Source organism: Doryrhamphus excisus, linkage group LG5 (genome assembly GCF_037039965.1).
Source record: "Doryrhamphus excisus strain RoL-2023G ecotype Guam linkage group LG5, RoL_Dexc_Guam_v1.1, whole genome shotgun sequence".
NCBI classification, from domain to species: Eukaryota; Metazoa; Chordata; class Actinopteri; order Syngnathiformes; family Syngnathidae; genus Doryrhamphus; species Doryrhamphus excisus.
In genome coordinates, this window is record NC_136361.1 from 9,131,386 (window position 1) to 9,158,067 (window position 26,682).

Genomic DNA, 26,682 nt, shown 5'->3' on the forward strand with positions numbered 1-26,682 from the left:
ATTCACCCAGCCCCTTTTACCAGTGAAAGGCCAACCAAAATTCACCAATGAGAGGGTGAGGCAAGTTGTCTAAAAGATACCATATTTACATTTAGAACACCCTTCTTTTATGTTACAAAAGCCTTTCAATATTACCACACTGAAGTTTCACTGTCTATATACATTTTAAGCACTAGATTACATTTAACAACTTAGATTACCCAACAACTACCCAGTTAACCCCCCCAGGTGACACTTGGGAGAGCCCAATCAAGGTGATCAGCCTCTGGCCTGCACTCACGGCCTCCATGCTTGTGCCCCGACCAATCACCTCAAAGAAAAGAGAAACTGATGAGAAATTAGGAACAAAGCCAATTACTTCTAAATGAAACAACTAAAGTGGCAATTAAACAACTCAAGTGGCAAACAAATATAAGTACTAACCAGAATATATGTGTATATATATATGTGTATATACTGATACTGATACTATAGTATACTATACTATACTATACTATATTCAGGTGATAATGGCCACTGAATCTGAGAAATGATGTCTTTACATCCTGTTGGTGATTTTTTCAATCATTCATTTTCTACCGCTTATCCTCACGAGGGTTGCGGGGGTGCTGGAGCCTATCCCAGCTGTCTACGGGCGAGAGGCGGGGTACACCCTGGACTGGTGGCCAGCCAATCACAGGGCACCTACAGACAAACAACCATTCACACTCACATTCATACCTATGGACAATTTGGAGTGGGCAATTAACCTAGCATGTTTTTGGAATGTGGGAGGAAACCGGTGTACCCGGAGAAAACCCACGCATGCACGGGGAGAACATGCAAACTCCACACAGAGATGGCCGAGGGAGGAATCAAACTCGGGTCTCCTAGCTGTGTGGCCTGCGCACTAACCACTAATCACGGCCCATCCTTTTTTTGCCCATCTAAATTATTTTCCCCTACGTTGCCTCGGATAATCAGTGAACACAAAAATAAAGAACAAATCAACTGTTCAATGTTGCATGAAAGTATGAAATTAATTTTGCCCTTCCTTATTAGAGATGGCCATAAAATAGTGAAACATTCAACAATGGAACATGGTAGTGCATTTTAGCTTTATCGTGAAATTTCCCCCAAATAACCCTTGCTTGTTTTTGCTACATTTATTCTCTTCCTTTCTCTCCCAAACTGACAACAGAGCCAACTTACAGCAGGAAACATACATGGGAATTATAAGTGCTATAGTTTTAAACACACGGTAGGAACAAATTTAAAACTAATTAAAAAAACTATCCCGGGTTGGGATCAAATCCTCCGCCGTTAAAGGCAGCAGCTGTAGCATTACACCACCGAGTCAGGAGTCAGATTACTCCATTCCTTTTCATAGGCGGTCCTGATGAGCATGTCTGATTAAGTGTAAAAAATACAGAATATCATAGAATATATACAGTGAGATATAAAAGGTGACACTGGACAGGCAGCATGAAGAACAACATTGCCATTTAGGCTGAAGGGCTGGCAGGGACAACTTCCTCCGGAAGCGGTTTGTAGTGTTCTGGATCATCCAGACTCTAAAAGAGAATAGGTACAGATCCATTGTAAAGACAGGAATCCAATTAGGAATCCAATGAATTTCTCCAGCAGCTTAATTAATACAGTAACATGTTTACCTTCTCATCTCTCTTGTTGAGCCTCAGAGCCTTAATGGCCAACACGGATGAGCTGATGACGAGGCAGAGCTCCAGAACACACAGCACCAGCAGAATTCCATTGATGGCCGTCAGGACCATCTCACGGAAGAGAGAATTGGAGATGATGTCAGATGCGTTTTTGTTGGAAAACAACCAAAATGAAGCACTGAAGGGAATCTAGAAGAGTGAGGCCCATAATGCCCTCCACTACATTGGCACTTACAATAATTGTGGCTTTTCCACGCAAGCATTGCTCATATAAGTCCTTCTCGTTAGGATTCATCGTTGTCACATTGGCAAGGTGCCAGTCATCTTCATATTGTGGCTGGCACACATCCCACATACTATCAGGGAAGACTACGATGTTGATAGCGCAGAGTATGACGGCGACACTGGCAAAGCCCACACCCGACAGGTTCAGGATCACATTGATGATGACCTAAACAAAAAACAAAGTGGCAATATTAAATGTATTATAATAACAGATATTATCATCATGGGTCCCAAAAACATCACAACACCCACCCATAACTTCTATCTTCAATTTGACAGCGCCACTCTCACTCCATCCTCGCTCATCCGCAACCTTGGTATCCTCCTGGACCCCCCCCTTTCATTTGAACCCCACATCAAACAGTTAACCCGGACTGCATTCTTCCATCTTAAGAACATAGCCCGACTTCGTCCATCACTTACAATCTCTGTCGCTGAATCCCTAATCCATGCATTCATCCCAACCAGAATGGACTACTGCAACAGTATTCTTTATGGTACATCTTCCAAAACCCTCAACAAAATACAATATACAGTAAAGTCTCGTTATATCGATATTCTCGGGAGTCGGAAAAAATACAGATATAACCGGACTATCCATATATCCCATCCTGCGCCGTACTGCATTAAAAGTGGGCAATAATGCACTCGACACATTGTTCTATATTGTAATATCTGTGACTTTGTGTGTTGGGCCTTTAAGAGGGCGGGGCTTGGAAAGTGACGGTGCCACGTCACAAGTGAGAGAGTGAGACTGGGTGTGACGCTTGGGGAGTCAGAGGTGGGAGAGAGCGCTAGGAAGGAGCGAATGGCGTGCGTGTGTTGGCGTGGGTTGTGGCCCACAGCAGCCCAGGTGTGAATGAACTGTTGACCGCTATTAATAAAGCGATTGAAGTGCATCGGCAACGCGAGTGTCTTCCTTACCACAACCAGGGGCATTACATTGGTGTCAGAAGTTTCGGTATCTACCCGCTGCCTGGCCGCTGTTGTGGTGAGGATGTTCGCCAATTTCGGCGCTCAAAGTAAAGTGAAGGAGGAAGTTGGTGAGTGCGTGATAGACATGCCTGACGTGTTCGACTCTCAAGCGACGGTAAAAGAGGAGGCGGATGGACGTGTGGTCGGCATGTCTGAGGCAAAGTTCGCCGAGCACGGTCACCATGAGGCTGGCGATTCGCGCCAAAACGAGCACGTAGCCGCCATGATGGAGCTGCGTCACGACGCAGAGTGGAGCAAACATGGCCGCGCCCATAAGTACACGTGGGACCTCATGAAAGCTCTGAAATTCTCTGGTAGGGGGAGTTGGGAGGCCTATAAAGCTCAGTTTGAGCTGGTGGCTGATGCTTCAGGTTGGCCTGAGAGGTTGAAGGCGCTGCTGTTGGCATCATCACTGACAGATGAGGCAACGTCCTGCTTGCTGCTGCTGAGCCCGGAAGAGAGGCTTAATTACTGCAAGCTGGTTGGCGCGCTGCAGAGGCGCTTTGGGGTGTTTGATGTGAAGGACACCACACGATGTGAGTTCAAGCACCGTGAGCGACAGCCAGGGGAGCCGCTCCGCTCCCTGGCCCATGACATCGAGACCCTGGGTCGGCGCGCCTATGCTGGGATGCCGGGCTTGATCCAGGACGAGTTGATACGTGACCAGTTCGTTCAAGCATTAAGACCACATGAGCTGCGCCTGCATGTCCAGCTCGCCCACCCGACGACCCTGGATGGGGCCCTCGCGCTTGCCATGGAGAGAGAGATTGCAGCCAAGGGGGCGCTGCAGTCACCAGCCCACCCGGTTGCGGCTGCGAGTTTGGTGGGAAAGGCAGAAGAAAGGCCAGCATGGATGGAGGAACTGGTCTATGCAACAATGGCACAGCGCGAGGAAGGAGGTGATCGCCGCTCACGCCCTGTGATCTGCTGGGGGTGTGGTCGGCCGGGCCACCTGCTGCGCCGCTGCCCCAAGTCCAAAGACCAGCGGGGAAACGGGGCTCGTGTAGCCCGGATGGCACGGGCCCTTTCTGCTGTTAACCGGGAAGAGGAGGCCGTGCGTGAGGACCAGTACAACAACGGTGCAGCTGTTGTGACTGTGGGCTGGACAGAGGTGGGAGACCCCTGTCATGTTCGTGTGCAGGTTGGAGATGTTACCTGCATGGCCCTGGTGGATACTGGATCCTCAGCCACAATTGTGAGGTCTGACGTCGTCCCAGCGGTGACCGTTATAGAGCCGACCTCAACCAAACTGAGAACAGTGACCGGCGAGACAGCGCGGATGAAAGGCAAAGGGACATTCACGTTTGTCCTGGGGGGCTTCTCAACATCCTTTGTGGCCTGGGTGGCCGATGTGAGCGACCAGTGCATACTAGGACGGGACTTCCTAAAGGCCACAGGGTCTGTGGTGGTCCTGGGAGCTGCTGTGATAATTTTGCCGGGAGACAAGCATGTGAAGCTTGTTACTCCCACCCGACAGACTGTAGGCGTGGCCATTGACACCGCGTCTACGCACATCGCGGAACAGCCATCGTTGTCGAGGGTAGAGTCCGCTCGCCCGAAGAGGACCTGTGCCCAGGAGGGGGCAGCGTCATCAAGCCCACACACGGTGGAAGACCGGACGGAGCCGATCCATTCCATTTGGGAAATGAACTGTGCTGGCCTAGACACGAGGCAGCAAGACCAATTGTGGAGAGTGCTGTGGGACTTCAGGGACATCTTTGCCCTCGATGAAAATGAGGTGGGCCTCACGTACCTTGTTGAACACCACATCGACACGGGGGACGCACGACCAATCAAGGTGCGGCCCCGTCGCCTGCCCATGGCCCAGCAGGAGGCGGCTGATAAGGAGATCCAGGCCATGCTGGAGGCGGGGATCATAGAGCCCTCTGACAGTCCATGGGCATCTGGCGTTGTGATGGTCCCCAGAAAAAAGTGCCAGGCCGCGGTTCTGTGTGGACTACAGACCGCTGAATAAGGTCACGAGGAAGGATTGTTACCCACTTCCTCGGGTGGACGAGACGCTGGACCTTGTGTCGGGGTCCGCGTGGTTCTCATCGCTCGACCTGCGCAGTGGGTACTGGCAGGTCCCCCTAACCCCTGAGTCAAGACCAAAGACTGCATTCTGCACCACCAGGGGGCACTGGCAATTCAGAGTAATGAGTTTTGGACTTTGCAATGCACCAGGGACATTCGAGCGTCTGATGGACACTGTGCTTGCAAACATTCCCAGGAAGCAGTGTTTAGTGTACCTGGACGACGTCCTCGTCCATGGAAGGTCCTTCCTGGCTGCACTTGACTCCCTGAGGCTAGTGTTGGGGAGGATTGCAGCGGCTGGACTGAAACTGCATCCAGAGAAGTGCCATTTTATGCGGCGAGAGGTGGAGTTCTTGGGCCACAGGGTGGATGCTAGTGGTATTAGCACACTGGAAGAGAAAGTCAGTGCTATCAGAGACTGGCCGGCCCCAAGAGACCAAAAGCAGCTCAAGAGTTTCTTGGGACTCGCCTCATATTATCGGAGGTTTGTGAAGGGGTTTTCCTGCATCGGTGCACCCTTGTTTCGCCTTCTCCAGAGTGGCCAGGGCTATGCATGGACGCCCGAATGCCAAGAGGCATTCGCCAAGCTCAAGGGAGCCCTCACGAACGCCCCTGTCCTCACTGCCCCAGACCCCGCCTTGCCCTTTGTGTTGGACACGGACGCTAGTAATGTTGGCATGGGGGCAGTGTTATCGCAGGTGGGGCCGGAAGGTGAGCGAGTCATCGCCTACTTCAGTCGGGTCTTCAACAAGAGTGAGCGTCGCTATTGTGTGACCAGACGCGAACTGTTGGCTGTTGTGCTGGCGGCACGCCACTTCAAATACTACCTGTGTGGCGTGCCCTTCACCATCAGAACGGACCATGCGGCACTGCAGTGGCTGATGACCTTTCGAGAACCGGAGGGCCAAGTGGCACGATGGCTGGAGGAGCTGCAGTCCTTCAACTTCAGCGTGATCCATCGGGCTGGTGTTCAGCATGCCAATGCTGACGGGCTTTCGCGTCGGCCGTGTGCGGTGGACGGCTGCAGCTACTGCGACAGGCGAGACGCCAGAGAGAGGGAGCTGCGCGGTGACGAGTCAGCTGGTGAGCCGTCGTGCTGCACGTTGGAGGCGGTGGATGCTGCTGCGTGGGCGGACAAGCAGGAAGAGGATGCCGACCTGAGGCCAGTGCGGCGCTGGCTCGAGAGCGGCAGGAGGCCGCCCTGGGAGAGCGTGATGGGACTATCGGTGGGCACCAAAGGCCTGTGGAGCAAGTATGCAGTCCTGCGCATCAAGGATGGCGTGCTGCAGCGTGCGTGGAAGGAGCCAGCCACCGGGGAGGAGAGATGGCAGGTGGTGGTGCCTGTGTCCCTCAGGGAGGCGGTGCTGAGGGCATGTCACGGGGGCACCGGCTCTGGCCACTTTGGGAGCACAAAGACCCTCAAAAGACTGCGTCAGGGATTCTACTGGGGACAGCACCGGCGGGATGTAGAGGACTTCTGCCGGCGCTGTGACGAGTGTGCAGCGTACAAGGGGCCCCAGGACAGGTCACATGCAGCACTCCAGCAGCAAGCGGTTGGGGCGCCCATGGAGAGGGTGGCCGTGGACATTATGGGTCCTTTTCCTGAGACGGAGAGGGGGAACCGGTATGTTCTGTGTGCGATGGACTACTTTACGAAATGGCCAGAGGCTTACGCGCTGCCAGACCAAGAAGCAGCGACAGTGGCAGATGCCCTCCTGGAGGGCATGTTCAGCCGGTTTGGCACTGCAGACATTCTCCACAGCGATCAAGGCAGGAATTTCGAGTCCAGGGCGTTTGCTGCCCTGTGTGACCGTCTGGGCATGGAGAAGACCCGCACCACGCCCCTGCACCCGCAAAGTGATGGCCTGGTGGAGCGGTTTAATCGCACCATGCAACAGCAGCTGGCCATCCTCACCTCTGACCATCAGCGGGACTGGGACCAGCACATTCCGCTGGTGCTGATGGCCTACCGCTCAGCTGTCCAGAGTTCCACAGGTTGCACGCCGGCCTTGTTGATGTTGGGCCGGGAGATCCGGACACCGGCGGAGATGGCGTTTGGGAGGCCGCCAGACAGCCCAGAGGACCGCCCAGGACCAGAGTATGCCCGGAAATTGCAGGACCGGCTGGAGGCGGCACATTCGTTTGCTCGGGATCAGCTGGAGAAGGCTGGTATGAGGCAGAAGAGGAACCATGACATCCGCAGCAAGGGACGTGACTTTCTGCAGGGTGAGCTAGTTTGGGTTTACACGCCCAAGCGGAAAAGAGGACGATGCCCAAAACTGGACAGTCATTGGGATGGACCATGCAGGGTGCTTGAGCGGGTCGGGGAGGTTGTTTACCGGGTTGCGGTTCTCCCGAGAGGCAGAAAAGTTGTCCTGCACCGGGACAGGTTGGCACCGTACAGGGGCCGGGACATTCCCCAGTTTGAGGTGGGGCCTGCTTCACCAGCTGGCTCGGAACATGCGGTGGATCCCAGTTCCCCCGATCCCATTGCCGTTGTTCCTGTTGAGCCGCCAGCGCCACCTAGTGACGGACAGGTGTCAAGCCAGGGCCGGCCCCGGAGACAGAGGTGTAGGCCACTGCGGTTCAGGGATTTTGTTGTTGACCCCTCGGGGCGAGGGGCTTATTAAGGGGGGGACAGTGTAATATCTTTGACTTTGTGTGTTGGGCCTTTAAGAGGGCGGGGCTTGGAAAGTGACGGTGCCACGTCACAAGTGAGAGAGTGAGACTGGGTGTGACGCTTGGGGAGTCAGAGGTGGGAGAGAGCGCTAGGAAGGAGCGAATGGCGTGCGTGTGTTGGCGTGGGTTGTGGCCCACAGCAGCCCAGGTGTGAATGAACTGTTGACCGCTATTAATAAAGCGATTGAAGTGCATCGGCAACGCGAGTGTCTTCCTTACCACAACCAGGGGCATTACATTGGTGTCAGAAGTTTCGGTATCTACCCGCTGCCTGGCCGCTGTTGTGGTGAGGATGTTCGCCAATTTCGGCGCTCAAAGTAAAGTGAAGGAGGAAGTTGGTGAGTGCGTGATAGACATGCCTGACGTGTTCGACTCTCAAGCGACGGTAAAAGAGGAGGCGGGTGGACGTGTGGTCGGCATGTCTGAGGCAAAGTTCGCCGAGCACGGTCACCATGAGGCCGGCGATTCGCGCCAAAACGAGCACGTAGCCGCCATGATGGAGCTGCGTCACGACGCAGAGTGGAGCAAACATGGCCGCGCCCATAAGTACACGTGGGACCTCATGAAAGCTCTGAAATTCTCCGGTAGGGGGAGTTGGGAGGCCTATAAAGCTCAGTTTGAGCTGGTGGCTGATGCTTCAGGTTGGCCTGAGAGGTTGAAGGCGCTGCTGTTGGCATCATCACTGACAGATGAGGCAACGTCCTGCTTGCTGCTGCTGAGCCCGGAAGAGTGTCTTCCTTACCACAACCAGGGGCATTACAAAATTATAGAACAATGTCGAGCAGCTTAAATCAATCTTTGCTTAAGGATTTCAATACCAAAAAAGAACACGGCGAACGGCTGCTTCCAGTCAACTTTATTTTTCACACTTCCACCACCAGAGCGCAGCACACACATGTGGGGTGGGTTGAGCATGACCTGTGAACCAGGAAGTGCGGGAATCGGTGTGTGTGCTGCGCTCTGGTGGTGGAAGTGTGAAACATAAAGTTGACTGGAAGCAGCCGTTCGCCGTGTTCTTTTTTGGTATTGAAATCCTTAAGCAAAGATTGATTTAAGCTGCTTTTGTATCGATATAAGCAGACCAAATTGGCTGGCGGGAAATGAAAAGGGCATTGTAGTAACCGGATTATCATAATAACCGGGTATCGTACTAACGGAACTAATTATATCATAAAAGACTAGAAATTTGCCGGGAAATGAACATAGTATCGTAATAAGTAGTAATTCGTTATAACCGATATCGATATAACGAGACTTTACTGTATTCACAACCTCCTCACCTCCACCCGCTCCCGTCAACACATTACCCCTGTCCTCCAAAACCTCCACTGGCTTCCTGTTCCCCAACGCATTCACTTCAAAGTTCTTCTCATCACCTACAAAACTCTCCACGATCTGACCCCCCCATATCTCACAGACCTGCTCCATCCACACAATCCCCCGCATCCCCTTCACTCCTCAGACTCCAACCTCCTGGCACTCCCCTGTAAGACCAAGCTCCGAACCTGGGGAGACAGAGCCTTCTCCATCGCTGCCCCCACCCTCTGGAACTCTTTGCCCCATTCACTCCGTGCTTGCACTGACCTTCCCACCTTCGAAAAGCAACTAAAAACCCACCTCTTTAAATCCGGTTTTAATGTCTAACTTTTTATATCTGACTGCTGTGCCCCGTTGTTTGTCTATATGTGCCCTGGGATTGGCTGGCCACCGGTCCAGGCTGTACCCCTTCCCTCGCCCAAAGTCAGCTGGGATAGGCTCCAGCACCCTCGTGAGGAAAAAGTGGTAGAAAATGAATGAATGTTTACTATATTGGATAATACTCGTGTAAAGTTGACTATAGATGCGTCATTCTATGCTTATAATGTAAAAAAAAAAAAACTTATTTAGGTTGTAAACAAGTTTTCTACACTCTAACCACCAAAATGTTTAATTTATACTTTACTGTGTTTACTTTGTATTTTATGTATTTTATGAGGTTGTATTCCTGTCATTCCCTGGCCTACCTCTTCCAATGGTGCAAGTGCAAATACACTCTTCAAAGTTCTACAGAAAATCAAAGAAAAATATATATGGTGATGTAAGAATGCTACTCACCAGACACGGGCTTGGGTACTTCTTGGACAAAATGCACAAGATGCCAAAGAGCACAAACTAGAAGACAAAACAACAACAACAGATAAAATCGCAGAATGATACCTTTAAAATGTGTTTTTAGGTTTCTAGAGATGGTTGCATTCAGTTGCTTACCACCGATCCCATCCACAAAGAAAATAAATTGGCATCGCGGTTCCACCAGGCATTGTAATCGAAGCACATGGGGATGACTCCTAGGCCGATGTTGAGAAGGCCGACCATGATCTGTAGAGCCTATGGTAGTGGACACACAAACAAGGGGGTGGTTGACACTGGGTGGACCTGAGGAATTGAGCAACTATACACTTTGCTCTTAAATATAATATTTTACAATGGACGACGGGGGCAATCCACCACATACTACTGACAATAAACCACACCACAACCATACCACACCAAAGCTGTACAGTGGCAGCATTTCACTCACATGTTTGCATAGAAAAAGAGACTGTGTGTCGAGAAATGAAACGTGAGCGCTTGTGAAAGTACGCTTTCCAACCCCTCATTTGCATTTAGCTCCTGAAGTAAGTCCATTCATTCCTTCATTCATTTTCTACTGCTTTTCCTCACGAGGGTCGCGGGGGGTGCTGGAGCCTATCCCAGCTGTCTTCGGGCGAGAGGCGGGGGTACACCCTGGACTGGTCGCCAGCCAATCACAGGGCACCATATCATGTAGTTTGGATGTGTGTAGTTTGTTTAGATGCCAACAGATGGCAGCGCTGAGCATTGTTACTTACAAGAATCAACAAGAAGTCCATGCATGCAAATTTAAAATCTTTGATTAATTGTGGAGCAGTTCACTTTGTTACCGTTCTCGGTGGGGGGAGTGTGAACCCTAACCCCTAACCCTAACCCTGTCATTGTATGCAATTAGCAGATCAACGATTGTCATTATATCGTCGCAGTGTCAAAGCATCCGTCTCCAGCGCAGATCCAGATCCATCGTTAGCGCGTAATATTTATATGTATGAGTGAACGGTGTACTGTGTACATTGTTTGTCTGTTAATAATAAAGTTATGATATTTGAGAAATTTGATCAAAAATTTTTTCTGTGTTCCATTTTTTTTATTTATTTAGGAGCTGTGCTCCTAGTGAGAATTCCAAGCATACAGCCCCAACATACACTCTTCAACTATAGTATGTATGGTGAAAATGTTAAATCTTACCCCCAGTAAAGACTGAGAATTCCCCATGACTGTACTCAAGTGCTGGGACGCCGAGCAGCAAACGGGGCTGTAGCAAAGGGCCTTGAGGATTTGTAGTATAGGAGGTAAGGAACTTTTGGGATCAAAAGTCAGTGTCAACACGGTGACGCCATCAGCCCTCTTCGTGGTCACAGACATCCTGCCGACTCCTGAGAAAAAATACAATACATTTACATTTTTACATGTTAAAATTACATGCACGAGCGAAGCTGGGTTTAAAAAAAAAAAAAAAAAAGCTTTAATTTTATTACTTTCGCCGTCTGGCAGCAATAACAAGTCTAGAAAACCGTGACCGAAACACAACTCTAACACAAAAGCAAACGACTGTTGATAAATAAAGAAGTTAAAGTTTACTAACTTACAAACTAATCCGAATCCGTGTGTTTTCTGTAGAAACGTTTTGTTCTGTTGTTACTTTCTTTCCTGTGTTCTTTTTTTTCTTCCTCGATGACGCACACTGGGTGTGGCTGCAGGAGAAGTGTTCAGTGCTGTCACCTTGTGGTCATCAAATGCAGTACGCCAAATTCCTACGTTAACATTTTCAATTAAGTATATGATTAGTCGTGGTATAATTTGGTAGAGATTCATTTAGTGCGTTAAATACTATAAAATTAATTGTTTAATGAGTTACTTTAAGCTGAAAGTGCGCAGTACAAGTGTGACGACTACCATGACCAGAATGCATTGCGAACCCGGAAAAGGAAGCTCACATCACCATCAGCTGACCTGCTGTTTGTGGGTGTGTAATAAACAGTATCGTGACAGTGGAAACAAGTCAGTGTTTCGGCCTTTTTAGTTATTTATTTGAAGTACAACCCGACGTGATGTTACGACCAAAAGCTTTGACGCAGGTTCTGAGCCAAGCGAACACTAATGGAGTCCAAAGCACACTGTAAGTATTGCTATCAGCGGGATTCTAATTTGTCATTCGCAAACCATACATGGCTAGCAAGGGTTATTACATGTTTTTAAATCTTGATGTACACTGATATGGAGTGAAATATCTAATAAACTAGGAAAATGGTTGTACTTACTAATGCTGCTAAAGATGTAGTAGTTTGATTGTTGCCACTACTAGTACTACTACAACTCTTGAAATACCCTTAACTGCAGTGGTATTCCTGTTCCCTCCAGTGTTGATCCAGTGAGTTTTTGTGTTTCATAGAGAGTAGCTGGTATTGAGTGACTGACTTGTATTTTAAAACACCTTTTCCACAGGAAATAATGGAAAATGACCACTTTAATTCACAATACACAAGCGTATTTAATTAGTAAATAATTCGAGGTTAACCACTTTTAAAAGCTAAACACAAAATGTCAATGTTAACTTTGATAACAAGTGAAGTGTTTTGGTGACGCTGGAACCTTACTTCCCCTAACGTCCTGTGTACAATGCTTCCACACATATTTGCAAATCAGCACTTGCATTTTTGTGGAGTTTCAACATATCTAAAATATCTATATAGACATTGGACATTGAAAGGGTGAAGGAAAATACATTTCTGGGGATCACAATAGATGAAAATATGAGCTGGAAACCTCATATTACAAACATACAATATAATGTGGCCAGAAATATTTTAATATTGAACAAAGCAAAATTAGTTCTCAATCAGAAATCACTCCACACTCTTTATTGCTCTCTGGTTCTACCATATCTTACTTATTGTGTGGAAATATGGGCTAATAACTATAAAAGCAATCTTCACTGGCTAAATTTACTGCAAAAAAGGTCACTAAGGATAATTCATAATGCCGCCTACAGACTACTAACTCCTTATTTGTAAAATGACAAATCCTTCAACTTGCTGATATAGTTCATCTTCAAACAGCTAAAATAATGCATAAGGCTAAAAATAAGCAATTAGCTAAAAATGTCATCCAATACTTCTCTACAAGAGAGGAGAAATATGATCTCAGGGAAGAAGTACATTTGAAACACTTCTATGCTAGGACTACGTTATGCTAGCCATAGCATTTCAGTATGTGGAATCAAACTATGGAATGGATTGAGTAAGGAAATCAAACAATGCACAACGATGAGCCAATTCAAGAAACAATACAAGCAGTTGATGTTTGCTAAATACAAGGATGAAGAGTCTTGAACCAGTCATGATGTGCTATATATATCACTATATTGACACTTACTATGGTACCCATTATGGCATTGGATGCTCATATCACCTCCTGCTTTGCTATGTGATTAAATTAAATTAAATTAAATTAAATTAAATTAAATTAAATTAAATTAAATTAAATTAAATTAAATTAAATTAAATTAAATTAAATTAAATTAAATTAAATTAAATTAAATTAAAAATACTTAAATCATATTAGGAAAGCAGGAAGTGAACAAATGTAACAGTTAGTGATTGTAAAAGTACCAGATGGAGGGGTAGGATTTAATAAGCTTTGCTTCTTCCTACTCCTTTTGGACATGTGGAACTGGGAACTGATTATGGGATGCACTCAATTGGAATCTGATGCATGTTCAAATGAAATAAAACCATTACCATATGCATTTGTAAGGGAACCCAGCCATTTGTGCTTTTTTTTTTTGCTCATTCACCCTCAGTCGCTAGTAATTAAAAAATCCATCATACATGTGTGACATAACAACGGCGGCACCAAATGTGGCTGCATGCGTTAACTTGCAGGCTAAAGGCTAGATCCGTTATGTATCTGTTCTCTTTCATCACTCATTGGTGGTGAGAACGTATACATTATACAATGGATGGCGTAGAGCGTAAAAAAATTGGCATTTTACGGGCCATTTCCGGATCCACTCTATTGTGAAATATCAGTCTCGTGTGTATTAAGACACCTTAACTTTACACAGTTTACTGAACAACGAAGGGTCCCTGCTGGCGTACTCTGGCTACGGCGACACTGACGCTCGGGTCACCGCTGCTATCGCCAGCAACATCTGGGCAGCATACGACAAGAACGGCCACCAAGCTTTCAATGAAGACAAACTTAAATTCATACTCATGGACTGCATGGTAAGAGACGTGTTTCTCCTCAAAGCGACACAACAAACTATCCTTTTGGAAGTTGACTAAGTGGTAAAATGTGTGATGTTGTGTCTGCTTTTACCTCAGGAGGGAAGGGTGGCCATCACACGGGTGGCCAACCTGCTTCTTTGTATGTACGCCAAGGAGACTGTGGGCTTTGGGATGCTGAAAGCCAAGGTTAGAATTCCAACGCCAGCAGTTGTCATGAATCAGTCATTTTTGTCAAAAATGTCTTATTGTTTTGCTGCGTGTCTGCAGGCAGAGGCTCTGGTCCAATACCTGGAAGAACCGCTCACCCAGGTAGCAGCATCTTAGCCCATATGTGGCCCACACGCTGGTCGCTAGTCTTTTCTATCCTGGAATATTCATATGGATCTAAAGTGCTTGTTTCATGTCAAATGTGTAAAATAAACTATTTCTGATTACAATTCTTGATTCCATTTTTTTTATTCTGTGACTTTTCACAAGTTTTGAAAGTGAAAGTTACCTGTTATGCGCTTTCCACTTTTCTGACCCATAAATGTTGTGAGAATGTAGTGTTAAACGAATAGTGTTAAACGATGCTAAAGTTTCAGATAATGAGGTTCGCACATTTGGAAGTGAGCACTGAAAGAAGTTAGGGACCGCTGTAAATGCTCGGTTTCAGAGAGTTGTTTTTTTTTGTGTGTCTTCCTTATATGGGCGTTCTTCGGTGGGTGAAATAAATTAAAACTGACGTTTCGGAAAGCCAAATAAATATAGCTGGAATAGGTGCAGATTCTGAAAGATCTAGAAAGATTTCTGTGTGTGTCATCATGTGTAGCTGCTCTATAGGAATCCGCAACTCAATACAAAGGGCCAAAAATAGCATAATAGGTCCCCTTTAAGGAAAGCAATGTATTTTTTTTGTAAATATTTTTTACCTCACCTGAATTATACAATAACTGAGGCATTTGAAAAGCGAGGTTTAACTGTATTACATTCATTCATTCATTCATTTTCTACCGCTTATCCTCACCAGGGTCGCGGGGGTGCTGGAGCCTATCCCAGCTGTCTTCGCGCGAGAGGCGGGGTCCACCCTGGACTGGTGGCCAGCCAATCACAGGGCACATATAGACAAACAACCATTCACACTCACATTCATATTGTATTACATATTGATGCAATTGTTTTTTCATTCAAACTCTTGCATGCCCTGGATTCTGTTGTATTTATGATCGGAAACCTTGCAACACGACGTATAAAGTTGGAGATAATAATGCTTTTTTTTTTTAAAGCAGCTTTTTTTGCTGTACAGTACAGTACTGCCGGATGCTTCCTGCATGCAGTACTTCATTTCCACCAGCAGTGGGTGCCTAACCAACCCTTCCAGGGTGCCTAACCTGCCTTCTGTCCCTCCTCCCCTCCCACCTGATCAACCTGCCTTTGCCTGAAGACACGCCCCCATCCTGCGGCCCGGCCACTCCCTGCCCTGGATATGCTCAACATGTCCTGCTGCCAGAGGACAGAGACAGCGAGCGTGCCAAAATATTTGTGCTGCTGCTCGTTTCAGTCCTCAGCCTGACGAGGGACCTGTCAGTTTGCAAGGCGTAAGGCGGAGGCTGCCCGGCCCGGTGAGTCAGTGTCATCTTGCAAGAAGAAGTGCGGACAGGAACCCGGCAGCAGTGGATGGACACAACATGGGCTCAGACGAGGCCTACAATTTTGTCTTCAAGGGTAAGTGCAAATGTCTTCCCCTGTTTGTGTTCAATGGAGCATTCCAGAAGGGCCGTTCTGCAATGTTCCTGTGTTTTTCCATGCACACTTCCTTGTTTATCAGCTTGGCAGTCGCCTGCATCCATGCTGACAAGAGAGGACATTGCTGTACTTTTAGGGGTGACGCCACTCTTGGCACTTGACCTTTTACAGTTATGGAGCATACATAAAGCCGCAAAAGAGCCTTATTGAGTATGGAGGGACAGAACAGGACTACTTCACCCAATTTCTTGACTTTATGCTGCTCACTTCAAACACATGGCAAATATCTTCCCGATACCAAAACCATGACTATTGTGCTGTAACTGCGGCTTTTTGTTCAATTCCCATACAAAACAATGCTGTAGTAGCACCGTGGCAGCGCCTCAAAGATGATCAACCCCCAAGTGTGCATTTAAAAGGGCAAACTGGCCCTTGCTTTACTACACAGTTATTATAAGTACAGTACAGTGTGTAGCCGCGTGTCATTAGCTTGCCAAACCAATGGACGCTGAGCCAAGTGGAGAAAATAAAGGCTTCATTTCATTCAAAGTGACTCCAGGAAGTGGTTGCATCAATCAGAGTAAACCAGCTGCTGGGTGTGTAGCCTTATCATGTGGGGATCAGTCTAGCCATAATACTACTCAAACTTCATTTTTCATACATCAGATTTTTTGTGGGAATCTTTTTTTTCGAACCAATTTTGCTTCTGTTTTTGTACAAGGCGAACTGGTCAGCTTCACGCCACAAAACAACGTAGAACGTAGAACGTAGAACATAGACATACTGTCTATGCATTTTGTCATTGAGTGCAACTGCAAAATAACCGATTTTGTTCCTATAATATAGTCGACTTAATTATTCTTCTAAAATTGTAACTTATTCTCATTTTTTGTCATAATATAATTTTTTAGAAAACAATGAAAATAGTACTAGTACTAATAGTAGACTTTAAAAAATAATGTAATGTTTCTCATAATTTTAACTCTAACAATAATTACATTTATTTTTAATTTAACGTATTAATGCCTTTTTAATTCTAATATTTATATTTGTCCTCATATATCGCAGCTTTATTTTCAGAAAATTACACCTTTTTTCTTGTAATATTAGGATTTTGTTCCCATAATATTTTCAACTTAATTATTCTTCTAAAATTGTAACTTATTCTCATTTTTTGTCATAGTATAATGACTTTAGAAAATAATGTAATGTTTCTCATAATTTTAACTCTAACAATAATTAAATTTATTTTTAATTTAATGTATTAATTATACCTTTTTAATTCTAATATTTATATTTGTCGTCATATATTGCAGTTTTATTTTCAGAAAATTACACTTTTTTCTTGTAATGTTAGGATTTTGTTGCTATAATATTTTCAACTTAATTATTCTTCTAAAATTGTAACTTATTCTCATTTTTTGTCATAGTATAATGACTTTAGAAAATAATGTAATGCTGAATAATAATCTTTTTCTTTAATATTTCAACTTTCATGTTAATTAATTTAGCTTTTTAATTTAATGCATTTATTGTGATTTTTTTATTTGAATAATTCTGTTTTACCCTCATATTATTACAGCTTTATTCTTATAAAATTGTTTTCTTGCAATATTATGACTTTAGTCACCCAATATTTCTACTTTATTTAGTAAACAACTGCTGTCTTTTTTTTCTGTTTATTTTTTCTTGATTAATTGTATTTGTAAAAACAGCTACAGGCCACAAAAGGCCCCCATGACAGCACTTTGGACACCCTGATCTTGAGAATAAAAATGAGTACATTCACTTTGGACGACCTTTGGACGACCCAAAAACAATTAAGCAAGAAATAGAACAAACTCCGAATCGCATTATAAGTGAATATATTGTCTATTGAACACTCCGCTGAGATGATATATCAGGTTAGACAGAGGATAATATAACTGTTGTTGCACCTCCTGGAAAACAAGCAAAAAGGGAACATGTAATGCAAGACCGTCAAGCCCCCCCCCCCCTTACCACACTCCCCTTACTAAATTCCATGGAATCAACAGTCCAGTGTGGCGTAAAGCTGGTCCAGGTATTGTTTGCACAAGCAGTTACTGAGTAGTGGAGAAGAAGTGGAAAAACTCTTGTTATGATCTCAGTGAGAGCAAAGCAACATGGCTGCCGGCTGTAAAACAATGACCTGAAACCAGCCCAATTTGAAACATGGGTGAAACATTGTTTGACGTGACGAAAGGTTGCTGGTTAAAAAGTTAAGAGTGAAGAGATTCTGCTTGACAGGTTCATCTAGAAAAAGAAAGAGCGTTTATGGAGAGGATGTGGCAGCATATTATCTCTCTCCGTGTGCCGTGACGGTTGATTCCTGCTTGTGTGACAGCAATCACACCCACTCTTCCTCCATGTTTCATGGCTGTGGGGATGTGGCATTTCATAGCAAGCCTTTGTTTCAGCAGCGACTCCCAACTGAAAGCCAAACATTAGTCACAGAAAGGTACGGAGTGGGGAGTTTCTCTACCTCGGTCAGCAGCAGCCCAACTTGTTCCACCTGATGAGGCCTCACCTCCCACTTCTTGGAGAGAGGTGTTTTATATCCAGCAACATTGGTTCATGTAAAGTGTTGAGTTGTGTGTCATGGAACCCAACAAAATTGGGACATTTTGATTAAAAAAAAGGGGGGAGGCACGGCGACTTCACAGCTAGGAGACCAGGGTTCAATTCCACCCTCGGCCATCTCTGTGTGGAGTTTGCATGTTCTCCCCGTGCATGCGTGAGTTTTCTCCGGGTACTCCGGTTTCCTCCCACATTCCGAAAACATGCTAGGTTAATTAGCCACTCCAAATTGTCCATAGGTATGAATGTGAGTGTGAATGGTTGTTTGTCTATATGTGCCCTGGGATTGGCTGGCCACCAGTCCAGGGTGGACCCCGCCTCTCGCCCAAGACAGCTGGGATAGGCTCCAGCACCCCCGTGACCCTTGTGAGGAAAAGCGGTAGAAAATAAATGAATGAGTTCTCCTCCTCGTTTGTGTGGAAGTGGTAACTTTTTGGCTTCTTATTTTGTCTTTCCCCACCCTTGGCCATCTCTGTGTGGAGTTTGCATGTTCTCCCCGTGCATGCGTGGGTTTTCTCCGGGTACTCCGGTTTCCTCCCACATTCCAAAAACATGCTAGGTTAATTAGCCACTCCAAATTGTCCATAGGTATGAATGTGAGTGTGAATGGTTGTTTGTCTATATGTGCCCTGGGATTGGCTGGCCACCAGTCCAGGGTGGACCCCACCTCTCGCCCAAAGACAGCTGGGATAGGCTCCAGCACCCCCGCGACCCTCGTGAGGAAAAAGCGGTAGAAAAGGAAGGAATGATTTAAAAAAAACATTCAGGCATCAGAGGTCAAAAAGTCATCATTTCAGTGTTCCGGTTGCAGTGCTAGGCTAGTTAGGATGCTAACAGCTCGTAGGGAGTCTGGTGGACAGGTAAGGCTGGGTGCCATCTTTGCAGTCAGCGGAACTGGAGGTTTGGGTTGTTCACAGAAAATATGTCCCAGGAGGAAAGAGGTAGATGATTATTTTGATGGGGGGCTAAAGATGGAGCTTTGGGGAACTCCATAAAAAATATGTCCATCCATCTATTTTCTATGCCTCTTATCCTCGCTAGGATTGCGGGAGTGCTGGAGCCTATCCTAGCTGTCTTCGAACGAGAGGCGGGGTACATCCTGGACTGGTGGCCTGCCAATCCCAGGGCACATATAGACAAACAACCATTCACACTCACATTCATACCTATGGACATTTTTTTAGAAGGATTTAATAATGTAAAAAAATGTTTTTTATGCCTAACTAGTTCTAGCTACTTTGCAGAAAGTCACATATCATGATAGTACAGGTGAAGCCATCATTGATAAATCATAGGTACAATTCAGATATGTTGTTTTGTGCCCTCCCCCCCCACACACACAGTTGTCCTAATCGGAGAGTCGGGTGTCGGCAAGAGCAACCTGCTGTCCCGCTTCACCAAAAACGAGTTCAACCATGACAGTCGCACCACCATCGGCGTGGAGTTCAGCACGCGGACGGTGCAGCTCAACACCTTCTCCATCAAAGCCCAGATATGGGACACGGCGGGGCTGGAGCGATACCGGGCCATCACGTCAGCGTGAGTGTTGCTGCTGCTTGTTATCAGGCCAAACACTTGAACCTGGAAAACAGCCCGCATGTCCGCTCTGTCTGTGGTACGCTCCACTGGATTAACACTTCCTAGCCTTTTTTTCAGAATCAAATCAAATCTTTAAAAGAGTGGAAAATGATTTTCAACCAAAAGAAATGTGTCACTTTGTCTTAAGGCCCACGGCTGGATTAGCAGTTTGGCTTTTGGAGTAATTCCAAAATGATCTCTCCCTTGGAATTTCCCAATTTGCTCCAACAAACAGCAGCTAAATTCTGTCAAAGTAGAATAAATTACCCGGCTGTGGGAGGAGAGCAGAAATGGAAATGTTAGGTTAGGATGATATGGTTGTCAGTGATGAGAGCAACGTCCTCTCCTCAGCTACTACAGAGGAGCGGTGGGGGCTCTGCTGGTCTATGACATCACCAAACACCTGACCTATGAAAGCGTGGAGCGCTGGCTGAAGGAGCTTTTCGACCACGCCGACCCGCACATTGTGGTCATGCTGGTGGGCAACAAATCCGACCTGGAGTCCGAGAGATCGGTGCCGACGGACGAGGCCAAAGATTTTGCAGGTAGGATTAAAGCAGGGGTCTCAAACTCAATTTACCTGGGGGCCACCGGAGCTAGGTTCTGGGTGAAGCCGGGCCGCATCAGGTTATCAAAAAAAAATCCAAAACCCATTTATTAAAAACTGGAAAATAATATCAATAAAAAAACTATCTTCAATGCTTTTGCTTCTGCTATACCCTACACTTTGTCAGTACTTTGGTTCCGGTTTTCCACACCAAAATATCTCATAAAACATTCCACTGTTCTCAAATATCTTCATTTTTAATTTTCTATACACAAAATAAGATGAAAAAAATAAATAAACAAATTAAGAATAAAGACAATAAATCAATCAATCAGTAATAAATAAGTAAAATAATAATAATAAAACAGCAAATAAGAAAAACGTAAGAAACCACATACAGTTGGTAGAGAAATGATTTTTTTCACATTCAAATGTACAGTATTAACAGTTATTTAACCTTTAACATGAACATGAATGAAACGTAATAATTTGACCCAATTAGCAAGTTAGCATCGTACTCAGTTCCATCTGGGAGCAGCGTGGTAACTTTAACATGTTTGATGAGATGCTTTGTCTTGACGTGTATTTTCATTTTATTCCAAATCATTTCCTGCATTTATTTGCAGCGTCATAAGCCTTTAGCTTCATTGCTAATCCAAAGCAAAACAGGGCGGGGTAACAGGGAAGGGTAACAGTATGGGCGGGGCAAAATCATGTCCGGTGTGGCACACAGCTTTAAGCTGTCATTTCAACATTAAACTTTGGTATCAAGGTGGGGGCCTCAAACTAGCGTCTCACGGGCCGCATTTGGCCCGCGGGCTGCAAGTTTGAGACCCGTGGATTAAAGTATCTAGATGAAACACAGTCCTTTGCAGAGTCCTACAAAGGTTGTTCCATTTGGACTTGGAGAACCACATCTTGAGAAATGTCAGCTCAGTGAGTATCTAAAGCAGGGAGATCCCGGGGGACATTTTCATCTTGTCTTTTGTTGACCCTCAGCATATTGTAAAAATACAATGAATTCATTTTTATATATTGTTAGCTACTTAAGCTATAATACAAAGGTAAGCTGTACCCACTGTAGCGCACATCAGAGGTCACAATGCGTGTCCTGCACCACAGTGACAGTTCCTGACAGTTACATTAAACACAGCAGCAGGCTAATCCACGCATTATTCTCTGCATTGCCAAATAGGTGAACCTTGCGTACCGAGAACAGACCAGGTCGGAGCTGGCGATCTTTCAGCTCACTTTTGCCGTGTTGTTTTGTCATGAAATTGTCACTGCGCCAAGCACCTCCCCTGGTGCACCGCCACGTCCATGTCGGCGTACCCCAGTCACAGGCCGCAGTGGAAGCCATACCCCATTTCTACATGGTTGAGCGGAAGAGACCAACGCCAGTCTGAAGGCGGTTGAGCCTGACCCACGCAGGCCTGGGAAAAACTATGTACAGTATTCCCAGTGGTGGCTTGGTCTCACTTTACAGTAAGGTACACAAAATGACAGTAATTACTAATGAACTAATGCGTTAGCGCGGGTTGTTCCTCATTAACTACTATCATTTTGTGGATCTAATTGGAAATGTTACCGGCCACTGTGATCTCATTAATAACAGCTTTTATTTTTGGACTAAACTATGGGCCGATAAAGCTATGAGCCGACCTTGGGCCATCCCGGGTTTGCAATAGCTACTTTTTTTAGGAAGGTAACGCATCAGTAAGAGTTTTAACACAGTGGTGATTATTTTATTCAATCATTTTCTACCGCTTATCCCAGGGGTGGGCAAACTTTTTGACTCGCGGGCCGCATTGATATGACAAAATTTACAGGGGGGGGGGGGGGGGGGGCAGACTATATATTTTACACGTAACAGTCCACCTGGTATTATTGTATCTGTAAAATTGTCATGCAATCTGCTATTATTATTTATTATTTTATATTTATATTTAAATATTTTAAAAAATAATAAAATATTATAATAATTACAATAAAATTTAAATAATAATTATTATATTATTATTATGTAAAATATGCATATTTTAATGCATATATTAATTATGCATAAATATGCATAATTAATATAAAAATTAGCATTGATATAATAATTATAATAATCATAATAGTTCTAATAATAATTATAATAATCTAATAATCTAATAATAATAATAATAATTATTATTATTATTATGTGCTTGTGTCCCTTTTTTCAGGAGCACTTTGTAAACAACAGACCGTGTCAAAAAACGAAATTGATAAAACCATCAAAAGGTTGGCTCAGGCCATGATGCCAGGTTGTATGTTGAGTTTAAATGAAATACTTTGGAAAGATTGGGCGGGCCGTATTCAAACACTTGGTGGGCCGGATGTGGCCCCCGGGCCGTAGTTTGCCCACCCCTGGCTTATCCTCACGAGGGTCACGGGGGTACTGGAGCCTCTCCCAGCTGTCTTCGGGAGAGAGGCAGGGTACACCCTGGACTGGTGGCCAGCCAATCCCAGGGCACATATAGAATAAAACCCAATCATCATTTCAGTGTTCCGGTTGCAGTGCTTGGCTAGTTAGGATGCTAACAGCTCGTAGGGAGTCTGGTGGACAGGTAAGGCTGGGTGCCATCTTTGCAGTCAGCGGAACTGGAGGTTTGGGTTGTTCACAGAAAATATGTCCCAGGAGGAAACAGATGATTATTTTGATGGGGGCTAAAGATGGAGCTTTGGGGAACTCCATAAAAAAAACATGTCCATCCATCTATTTTCTATGCTGCTTATCCTCGCTAGGATTGCGGGGGTATGTTGGAGCCTATCCCAGCTTTGTTTGGGCGAGAGGTGGGGTACACCCTGGACCGGTGGCCAGCCAATCCCAGGGTACCTATAGACAAACAACCATTCACACTCACATTCATACCTATGGACAATTTGGAGTGGCTAATTAACCTAGCATGTTTTTGGAATGTGGGAGGAAACCGGAGTACCCGGAGAAAACCCACGGGAGAACATGCAAAGGGTGGAATTGAACCCTAGTCTCCTAGCTGTGAGGTCTGCAGACTAACCACTTGACCGCCGTGCTGCCCCTGTTTCTGCTGTTTCACAGTTAAACAGTCATTTTTTACGACAGAAATATAAAAAACATTTTTCGCATAACCGCGTTGGCGCTACTTGGAACTGTTTCTTTCCTTACCGTTTTGGACAAGCAGACACAGATTGAAGAACAATAAACATTTTCAGGAACGGTGACTGATGAACAGAAAGGGGGTTAACGCTAACGCTAAGTAGTTTATGTCAACAAACTGAGCAAAAAACGTTTACCCGTATGCAACAAGAGCTTCTTTTGTGAGCCACATACGGCGCGTAATACAAAAAAATCATCTTCATCTTATGCACACATCTTTGTCCCGTCACAGTGTTTGAAAATATGTGCTCTACTCAAAGCATGTGATCTGCGTGTAGGGAGGAGCACCTCTGACCTGAGCTACAGCATTTGATGAATAGCAAATAGAAATGCTCTTTTTTTTCTATTTTGTTTAGAGAAAAGAAATCTGCTGTTTCTTGAGACGTCTGCTTTGGCATCGACCAACGTGGAGGCAGCATTCAACACCGTCCTAACAGGTAATTCTTTATTTGGATGTCTTTTTTGGCCCCGAGGTTAATGTTGAAACATTCAAGGGTCACTCAATCGAGGAGAAACCCCCTCCAACATCGCTGTCTAAAGTCATATTTGATTGACAGCTAACGACTTGCCAGGTGACGCTGTTCCACTCCAGTCCTTTAGGGGGTGGTAGTGGGCATTACAAAGTGCCAGGGTGAACACTGATACACAAGTGTTTTTAATCATAGTGCCATCTGCATAGTGCACCCTTATCCCGATCTGCACCAATGTTTATTAGGTTATTCTTTGGCCTACACTCCAAAAATAAATGTTTAGCCTCAACAAAAAAAATCAACGCAACAGTTTCCATTAGTCTTTCAACTTCATTTGAAATTGCTTTGAACCAACAAACAATATTGCATTGCATGAATTAGCTGTAGAACAATTAGAAATACATTTTACTCACCATGAAATGTTGCTTCAGCCTCCTGCACTGTCTTGTCTTTTAGGAGATGGAACTTAAAATGGAAAGGTTAATGTTGAGAAAAATTATGTTACCAAGCTAATTTTGTTTTGAATTTTGTTTTATGCTTACCAACAATAACATTTGAGTGTATATGACATACTAAATTAAGTTCATGTAATAGCCAACATTATTATTAAAGTTTATCTAAATCAATTAAATTTTTACATTGCATTGTTCTTCACGCGGCCCGCAGGCCAAATGTGGCCCGCAGGACCCTAGTTTGAGGCCCCCACCTTGATATGGAAGTTTAACGTCCCCGCAAGTTTGATATGGATGCTGTATGGTATCATGTACCCAGAAAAAATTATTACGTTTGATTCAAGTTCATGTTAAAGGTTAAATAACTGTTAATAGTTATCCTCCATATCCATGTGGAAGTGGTACGTTTTTTGGCTATTTAAGTTTAAAGGAAATAACTTGAAGGCTACCGTTTAGGTCGCTAGCTCTCTAGTTTGCGAGTTAGCATGGGTCTCAAGACCCTGCAGTTGCGCAATATGTTGTAAATAAAAAGAGTATAAATGTGACTATAGTCGTGTTTTGTCATGTCTACAGGGCTCTAATAATGCTTTGTTCATTTTAATCTGAAAAAAATCATTTGTCTGCCCACCAACTATATGTGGTTTATTTAAGTTTTTATTATTTGCCCTTTTATTATTATTATTATATTTATTTATTTCTTACTGATTAATTGATTTTCTTTATTCTTGATTTGTTTATTTATTTTTCATCTTATTTTGTGTAGAAAAATAAAGTAAGATATTTGAGAACAGTGGAATGTTTTATCAGAGCTTTTCTTGTAGAAAATTGGAACCAAAGTGAAGTTTTAAAAAAAATTTTTGTTTTTAATAAATACGTTTTTTTTTTTTTTTTTTGGAAAATCTGATGCGACCCAGTCTCACCCAGACCCAACCTCCAGTGGCCCCCAAGTAAATTGAGTTTGAGACCCCTGATATATGTATTCAATCAAGTGATGTCATGAGTGTATATGCCACCTCTCCACAAGATTTCATGTAGTAAATGTCCAATCATTTTCCTGATGTAGAGATTCACAAGAAGGTGAGCAGTAAGGAAGTGGTGCGAGGCTCCATCTCTGCAGTCTCCTTGGACACCTCCACAGTGCAACACACAGAGGAGAAGAAACCTTGCTGCAAAAACATCTAAGCACCCTCAGAAGAGCGGGGGGAACCACAGTGGAAGGAGGGCGGTAGCGTCAGACCGCCCCATCAGCCCGGCGAGACATGCATGGCCAGGGTCCTGGCATCCGTGGAGCCGCTTTGAATTAGAAAAAAAAACCTGACTGATTTGAACATGTGGAGGTTGCATCATGGTAATGTTGCAGATTCATGATGATGAATCAATGTCCATCCAGGTATGGATCCTGTGGGTGAAACATACGACCACCTGTAATTTTATCCATGCACAAAATAATAACATGTACTGTTTTTAATTTGTTTGTTCCATTACGCTTTTTCCTGATTACGGAGTAGCCACATACAAATTATTATTGTGGTTTTTGCTTGGTGGCTAATATTTGAGGTGTTGATGATCTACGCTACAATGGCGCTCATTTCTGCCCAGAAATAAATGATTGATGAACTTTGCTTGTTAACTCTTAACCAATGATTTACTAATCACACCATTAGGTACAGGCAATGGAGTGATTAAGAGCTGTCGATTAAGAATACAGTATGTTTATCATTTAGGTTGCAATGTTACAGCTGCACACCTGCACTACATCATACAGAGAACAGGATGATCCACCCAAAACATGAGGTATTAGAGTTCAAATAATATAACGAAAAATAACAAAAAACATAACATAAGCATAGCAAGAAAATAAATATCAAAAACAAAATAATCAAGCAGAGCATTGTTTACTATAACGACTTGTGTTATTAACTTGATATTGTTCGTGAATCCAATTTGTAAATCAATGTTTTATCGTCCATCTGTTGAAATACTGTACACTCTGAAAATATTCTAATTGGGTTGGATCATGTGGAATGCAACTATATAATACGTATTTCACATCATCAAAGTTGGACCATTTTAATGTTAGGACAAAAAAGATTCGTAAACTCCAATGGTGTCCTGTATAAAAACCACATATGTAGTTTATAACATATATATTGGCGAGGTGTTTTATTACA

The 26,682-nt window shown here is 44.6% G+C and overlaps 3 protein-coding genes across 3 annotated transcripts; 2 read left to right on the forward strand and 1 right to left on the reverse strand.

Moving 5' to 3' along the window:
• Positions 1 to 536: 536 nt before the first annotated feature.
• Positions 537 to 11,435, reverse strand: LOC131105658 (uncharacterized). Its single transcript, XM_058054030.2, has 7 exons — positions 11,336 to 11,435; positions 10,935 to 11,122; positions 9,882 to 10,001; positions 9,729 to 9,785; positions 1,897 to 2,112; positions 1,653 to 1,772; positions 537 to 1,553 (listed from the first exon to the last, which is right to left on the reverse strand). The coding sequence occupies exons 2-7, from the start codon at positions 11,109 to 11,111 to the stop codon at positions 1,485 to 1,487; spliced, it is 759 nt and encodes a 252-aa protein (XP_057910013.2). The 5' UTR covers positions 11,112 to 11,122; positions 11,336 to 11,435; the 3' UTR covers positions 537 to 1,484.
• A 235-nt stretch (positions 11,436 to 11,670) lies between these two features.
• lamtor2 (late endosomal/lysosomal adaptor, MAPK and MTOR activator 2) lies at positions 11,671 to 14,415 on the forward strand. The gene is made up of 4 exons (XM_058053446.2): positions 11,671 to 11,865; positions 13,813 to 13,975; positions 14,075 to 14,164; positions 14,246 to 14,415. The coding sequence occupies exons 1-4, from the start codon at positions 11,798 to 11,800 to the stop codon at positions 14,300 to 14,302; spliced, it is 378 nt and encodes a 125-aa protein (XP_057909429.1). The 5' UTR covers positions 11,671 to 11,797; the 3' UTR covers positions 14,303 to 14,415.
• Positions 14,416 to 15,431: 1,016 nt separating this feature from the next.
• rab25b (RAB25, member RAS oncogene family b) lies at positions 15,432 to 26,123 on the forward strand. Its single transcript, XM_058053631.2, has 5 exons — positions 15,432 to 15,682; positions 19,645 to 19,840; positions 20,231 to 20,424; positions 23,946 to 24,026; positions 25,575 to 26,123. Exons 1-5 carry the CDS (start codon positions 15,646 to 15,648, stop codon positions 25,691 to 25,693), a joined length of 627 nt encoding a protein of 208 aa, XP_057909614.1. The 5' UTR covers positions 15,432 to 15,645; the 3' UTR covers positions 25,694 to 26,123.
• Positions 26,124 to 26,682: the final 559 nt, after the last annotated feature.